General features: G+C 41.9%; 1 protein-coding gene across 1 annotated transcript; it reads right to left on the bottom strand.

The window, feature by feature from the left end:
* Positions 1-1,369: 1,369 nt before the first annotated feature.
* On the bottom strand, positions 1,370-2,744 carry LOC141107180 (3-galactosyl-N-acetylglucosaminide 4-alpha-L-fucosyltransferase FUT3-like). The gene has a single exon (XM_073597919.1). It carries the CDS (start codon positions 2,742-2,744, stop codon positions 1,656-1,658), a length of 1,089 nt encoding a protein of 362 aa, XP_073454020.1. The 3' UTR covers positions 1,370-1,655.
* Between the last annotated feature and the right edge of the window lie 4,198 nt (positions 2,745-6,942).

The raw sequence follows: 6,942 nt of genomic DNA, 5'->3' as shown, positions 1-6,942 counted from the left end.
CATTCATAAATATATCCATAATGCACCTGTGACTCCCTCTACCTCCTCACACACAGCCTCCTACTGACACTGAAGACCCCAAGGTATAGGTGGTGTTCCCTCTTCATATACTGCTACAAGTTATCTGCTGATGAATGCCAATAGGCCTTAACAGAACTCATGCGTTGCCTCAAAGACTCACCTGATGGCCATTCATTAACTCTCCTGCCATGTAAATAACATTTACCCAGGAAATAAAACTTTCTGGTAACCACACACCATGCCAAGTCATGTGTCAAACAAATGGTAGCAGCCTCAGCTTGCTCCACCTAGGCAATCTCTATGCATTTCAACCCCACCCCAGGGCTTAATTGATTAAGCTCCGGGGGCAGGGCAAAACACATTGGGGGCGTAGCGTAGATGGAGCGAGTTGAGCCTGCTACTATTTTTTGACACCTGACTTGGCATGGTGTGCGGTTACTGAAAGGTTTTCTATGCGTTTACAGCAGGGGTCTCCAAACTTTCTAAACAAGTGGCCAGTTTACTGTCTTTAAGACTAGGAGGGCTGGACTGTGGCCTGTGGGAGTAGAAAATGTCCTGGCGCCCAGTGAGATTAAACAGTGCCCTATCTTTGTTGTCAGTGGGGGGACTAGTGCTCCATTGTTGGTGTCAGTTGGATGAATAGTGCCCCATCGTTGGTGTCAATGGAAAGAATTCTGCCCCATCGTTGATGTCAGTGGGAGGAATTGTGCCCTTTTATTGGTGTCAGTGCGTGGAATAGTGCCCCACTGTGGGTGTCAGTAGGAGGAATAGTGGCCTGTCATTGGTATCACTGGAAGGAATTGTGCCTCATCGTTGGGGTCAATGGAAGAAATTGTGCCCACCATTGGTGTGAGTGGGAGGAATTGTGCCCTTTGGATGGTGTCAGTGGTAGGAATAGTGCCTCATTGTTGGTGTCAGTGACAGGAATTATGCCCCATTGTTCATGTCAGTGGAATGGAATGGTGCCCCAAAGCCCGGATAAATGCAAGCAAAGGGCCTCATCCGGCCCCAGGGCTACAGTTTGGTGACCGCTGGCTTATAAAATACTCTGAGTTAGGATCGACTTTCTTCCAGTCTGCACGCTTTGTGGAAACCCGTCGGATAGGACCAAGGTAGCCTGAGTAGAGATCCAAAGCTGCATGTAGATTTGAACATTTACCAAGGGGTAATTTCTTCTTGGGAGTGTTGTGTTGGCAATAATATTTCACAGCCTGAACTAAATAACAATTTACTCTACATACAGTAGAAAATAATTATTTACAGTATCAAATAATTTTTCAAGTCCAACGTTACAACAAACCTGCTTATTTCATTTTGAATGAAGAGATGAATGGTTAGAACCTCTGCCAGGTTTTTACTTTTGTTTGTGTCCTTAGTGGGGAGAGTCCCACTTCCTCTCAGGACAGGTAGTGATAGCAAATCTCTTCATAGCAGATAGAGAAAACAGAAAAGAACATAATTTTAATAGAGTGAGGAAGGGTTACATTTTTGGACAATGTTATTATTGCATGGAGTCACAGGCACAGGAAGTAAGGCAACTCCCCCCAGTAGTGTTCCAGACTGAAATTAAACCTGACAGACATTTCACCCCACTCTATCCAAAACTAGCTGGATTTAATCTCCAACTGTCAGAGCTATACATCCTTCAGAAACCACTTAGCTATTTCATGAACGACCCGATATCTTGGACTCTTCTTTATGACTGCACATACTGTACAGTACTGATATGGCCTTCCCTCACCTATCTTTACATAGTATCGGGATCTCCATTTGAAATACTTTTGGTACTTCACATCATCTTTGTCCAACTCGAGAAGATAATCAGCCAGCTCCTTTGGACTTGGAAAATCATCAACATGAATGAAGGCATCTCCCGGGACAAACTGCTCATAGTTCTTACGGGACGTTCCTAATACAACTGGAACAGCCCATGAACCAAAGGCATTTGGCCAAAGCTTCTCAGTGATATAGTCTCTATATATGGAATTCTCAAAAGCCAAATAAAATTTGTACTGAGATATTGTTAGGTGGAAATCTTTAACGCTCAGTGGCATGTGCTTTGCTCCATAAACATCTATTGGAACATGTTTATTCAGCTCTTCGTAATAAGCAATGCGACGAACACCAGGATACCACTTGCTGACCACCCAAGATACCAGCTTGGACTTCTTGGGAATGGAGAAGTTTTGAGGCTCTTTCATTGTTTCTATTTGGCCATATGGCATAAAAATATCTGAATCCTGACGGAATGTCATAGTTGCATTGAACAAGTTGTCCATCATCTCCAAGTTTTTAACAATCAGTGGAGGTTCTAAGTTAAACCACACCCAACGCTGGAAAGAAGGTCTTGGCTGTTGAGGTAATGCATATTTATTCCCTATAGCTGCATGATGTATAACAACGGCATCGGCAATACCATATAGACTCCTGTCTGTTGAAAGCTTGCATCCAGGAAAACCTAATTCTGTACACTTGTCTAACGCAAACTGCTGCCCCCATGGCCAGTTCCAAACCAGAACAATAGTGTCTTTTGGTGTTGGTGTTGGATTTGGTTTCACTGATGTCTTGTCCTGGACCCCGTTGTCTTGCTTATGTATCATTTCTGGACATTCTGAATTATAATGAGCAAAGTCTGACCGGTACCAGATGAACGAAAAGAGAAAAAAAATGATCAATATGAGAAACAGGATTATGTGTTGCTGATTGATTGATGCCGAAATCATCTTTCATCTGTGGAGAAATTAAAAAGCAACACATTACTTTTCAAGCTTGTACTATTATTATTTTTAAACAAAGAAATCTGCTAGATCTACTATTTGAAAAACAAATATGTTAAAGTGGATGTAAACTCAAATTGAATGACATTTAGCTTGCTAAATTATTATGTATCATAAAATTTGCCCCTTTTTAAAAAAATAAATGTTTTGGCCCTTTTTTAAGCCTTTTGTTGCATCTCAGTGCTCTTTCTCTGGAACTCTATTCCAAATGTTATATATTATTAACCAGCCCCATGAGCTCAAAAACATAACCTCAGAATCCATATATTGCCATGTAATTTTGATTCACTAAATCTTTAACCCAGAACATGATTTTTGTTCTTTTTCTGCTGGCAGATCACCTTTCTTTCATTTTAGACTGCAAACGCATTTGCGCATGGGTCTTATTCTTACTGCTTTAATTATTTCAATATGTTTTAATATTACTATCATAACTTTTGTACCTCATTACTTTCTACAGTGATAAAGAATATTTTGCTATACAAATTAATAACTACAATTAACTACTTGCTGCCCATGGGATGTATAAAAACGTCCTGGATTCAAATGGTTCTAACAAGCTAATGGGCGTAGCTGCAGTCAGTTGTATCCTTCTTTACAGCCAGTTATAAGCCATTCAGTAAAAGTAATCTGGGTGGCTCTGCAGCCAATTGATCACTTTTGTTGTAATGAGAAGCCCCCCCCCCCCTCCACTGCCGCCTGCAGTGATTCCCAGGCTCCCCTGTTTCTCTCGGAAGCCCAGGACCACAAAAAAACAGCAAGGATAGCAAAGCACGGAGAAGACTGAGGAATAACCATTCCCCGATTTCCTCTGTAACTAATGAACCCATAGGCGATGATAATTTTGTTACTTCTGGTTTCAAAACTGTAATCCCCTTGCTGGTACAGCCAGGAAAGCAGCTAAATATGCACAATCTGTGCGTGATTAGCTGCATTGGAGGGCAGGGGAAACACTAGGGGTCTACTTAGGCACTGATGTTTCCAAAAAGAGTACCTGTCATCTGCCCATGTTAGCGCAGAATCCTGGTTGGGAAAGGCATTCAGATCAGACCGAGCTCCCACTGCTCCACTGAACTCGATCAGGACAGTGTTCCCCAGCCCACAGTAATGTGAACCAAGCCTTAGATTGGGGTGCCTAGAGATTAAAAATACTTTTCAAGGGTACCGTGACTGGAAAAAGGTTGAGAAACACTGTTCTGGCCTACACCATGAGATAAATATTTTTTCAAAGTTAATTGACTTTAATGATTGATTTACATTTTTTTGTGGGGCTCATCTCAGATATTTACTGAATTTACAGTATGTAGCGCTGGTAGATTTTATCTACCGCTGATAGGTAAATTTAGTGGGTCGCTTGTTATAGGAAGTTAGATTTGCCTCTGTTCCAGCTTGGCTGACATTGCATGCAGTTCCACACTGTGCCGGTGGGTGTTGTTGTCACCATCGGCAGGTGTTGGAAAAGCAACCTGTTAAAGCGAATGAGTGCTCCTCTTTCCCGGAGATAACTTGGTGGAGGTGGTCCTCCGAGTTGCATTCTGGGAGAGGGTATTTATGGGACAGACACCATGTTTTAGGGTTCGTTTTCAGCCACCTGTTAGCCCTCCTGGCCGACAGGTATGCACTAGGAATACCACCTCGTGGTCCTCCGTTCTGGAGGCCCGCGTCGCTGCGGCACGTGGGTGGGCCCAGAAGACTATCTGGGGCCTACCACAGCAGCGGAGGAATGGTCCTGAGCTGTCTTTCCTGAGTAAAGAAGCTGGACAACCGGGAAGATCCCAGGGGAGGACCCATCATGGAAGGATCATGCAGAGTTCTGGTCTGGAGAGGGGCTGGTGACGCGGTTGGAGGATGCATTCCGAAGTAATCTTACAGTATAGTACTGCCGGGTTTGCTTAAAGGTTCAAGTACTGTATCTGACTTTCACCACAAACCAATACATCCTGTGGCAGAGGATCGTAATAGTTTTATTCCAGATAAGTCTGTGGCAGAGACTTTTGTTCATGCTACGTGCTGGCTGCTAGGCAAGTGAGAGATGTCTATCCAGGCGGGCAAAGATTGAATCCTACGAAGGGGGGACTATTCGATTACAAGTGTTCAATTACACAGAATGTTCTAAAGAAATACAACAGAAAGGTATTTGAGCTTCCCTGCAGCTTTCCTACTACCTCTTTCCTGCTACTTCCCTTATTCGTTCTATTAAAGCATTGGAAAAATCTACTCAAGTGTTTGGTGCTTATATCGTCCAGAGGTAAACTCAACGGAACCCTAGGCCCGATGCCAGTGAAACAGAGGTGTGGAGAGTGAAGGTAACAAGCCCGTTTAAACCAGCAGCTCCACCGAGAGTTATTGCTACAAGTATTTACCACAAATTTGATATTTTTCCTTAATGAATTGGCTCTTTTATTATCACGTGATAGTTCTAAAAAAACACAAAAATTGCATTCAATAATTGTTAGTGAATTGACCACAAAGTGTGATTTATAGAGCAATACGGTATATTGTTATCTTGCTGTTATTTATAGTTTCAGCATCCCAATAAAGGTTTTACTGCCATTAAAATACATTTTTAATGGGGCTAGATGACCATATACTGGCTATAATGGCTATAAGGGCATTATACTTATACAAACAGAGAAAAAATAGGTAAACTTTTTTAATGGCCATTATTAAGTTGTTTTTTTGGGAAAGAATTTAGAGAAAGTTTTCCTGAGAAAAATGTTCACGCTGTCATTGTGTTCTGCAAAGCTCTAAACCAAATTTTGTACATCAAAAAAAAAAATTTAAAAAATCACATAATTATTCTGTCACTTATGATTAAAAACATCCTTCCATGAAATCAGCAAGCTAAAAAAAATGTGGGAACTGTTTAGGAAGCGACCGATTCAGAGCATGTGCTACTATAATGCAATCAATCGATGTTCTTTTCAACCTCAGTAGCAAGAAAATTTGAAGGAGCAGGATGGAAAATTTTTCTCAAACAAATTTTTAACAGTTAATGTGGTTTTTCATTGGAAAAGGCAATTCCTTACCAAACTGAATGTTACAAACACAATTTTTATGTATTTTCAAGTAACAGTCATGTATGTACTTAAAATTTTCTTTCTTTAGAGAGAGAGATGGGGAGGTTGGATTTGGGGTAGAGGGGGAGGGGAGGAGGAGAGGGAAATCGGGGTGTTATAACCCCCCCTTTTTTTGTTGTTGTTTGTTTGTCTTGGCTGTTTGATGCTATTAATGGAATGTATATTTGAGCTGTACCTGGATAATATGAAAGTGTAATGTATTGATGGAAAGAAAACTCACCAATAAAAATTACTGGATTTAAAAAAATAAAAAAATAGATATAAAAAATTTTCTTTCGAATTTTCATAAATATGTTAGTTCAAAAATCTCCTAGTGTATGGCCAGCTTTTCCTTCATGAGCTCACTAAGATATACTAGATCAGGGGTCCTCAAACTTTTTAAACAGGGGCCAGTTCACGGTCCCTCAGACTATTGGGGGGCCAGACTATAGTTTAAAAAAATATGAACAAATTCCTATGCACACATCTTATTTGTAGTGAAAAAAAACAGGAAAAAACTATGCAATATTTAAAATAAAGAACAATTTTGATCAACATAAACTTATTAGTATTTCACAGACTTCCCTCGTCACAGAACCCCTCCCCATTCCAGTTACCCCTAACACAGAACCCCTCCCCATCACAGATCCCCCCATCACAGAACCCCCTCCCCATCACAGACCCCCCTCATCATAGAACCCCCCCATCACAGACTCATTTCCATTACAGATCCCCCCCATCAAAAAGCCCCCATATCAGGTGCCCCCTATCACAAAGCCCCCCATAACAGATCCCCCCATCACAGACTCCCCCTCATCACAAACTCCTCTCCATCACAAAGCCCCTAATAACAGACCCTCATCACAGACCCCCCCATAACAGATCCCCCCATAACAGATCCCCCCATAACAGACTCCTCTCCATCACAGATCCTCCCCATCAAAAAGCCCCCATATCAGGTCCCCCCATCACAAAGCCCCCCATAGCAGATCCCCCCATCACAAATCCCCCATCACAAATCCCCCCAACACAAACTCCTCTCCTCACATAGCCTCCAATAACAGACACCCCCCCAATCAGAGCCC

This window comes from Aquarana catesbeiana, linkage group LG09, assembly GCF_042186555.1.
Source record: "Aquarana catesbeiana isolate 2022-GZ linkage group LG09, ASM4218655v1, whole genome shotgun sequence".
Taxonomy (NCBI): Eukaryota; Metazoa; Chordata; class Amphibia; order Anura; family Ranidae; genus Aquarana; species Aquarana catesbeiana.
This window is presented reverse-complemented; position numbering and strand designations above follow the sequence as displayed.

Excerpts from the sequence above, each read along its gene's own strand:
- LOC141107180 (XM_073597919.1), bottom strand. The coding sequence starts at position 2,744 with ATGATTTCGGCATCAATCAATCAGCAACACATAATCCTGTTTCTCATA.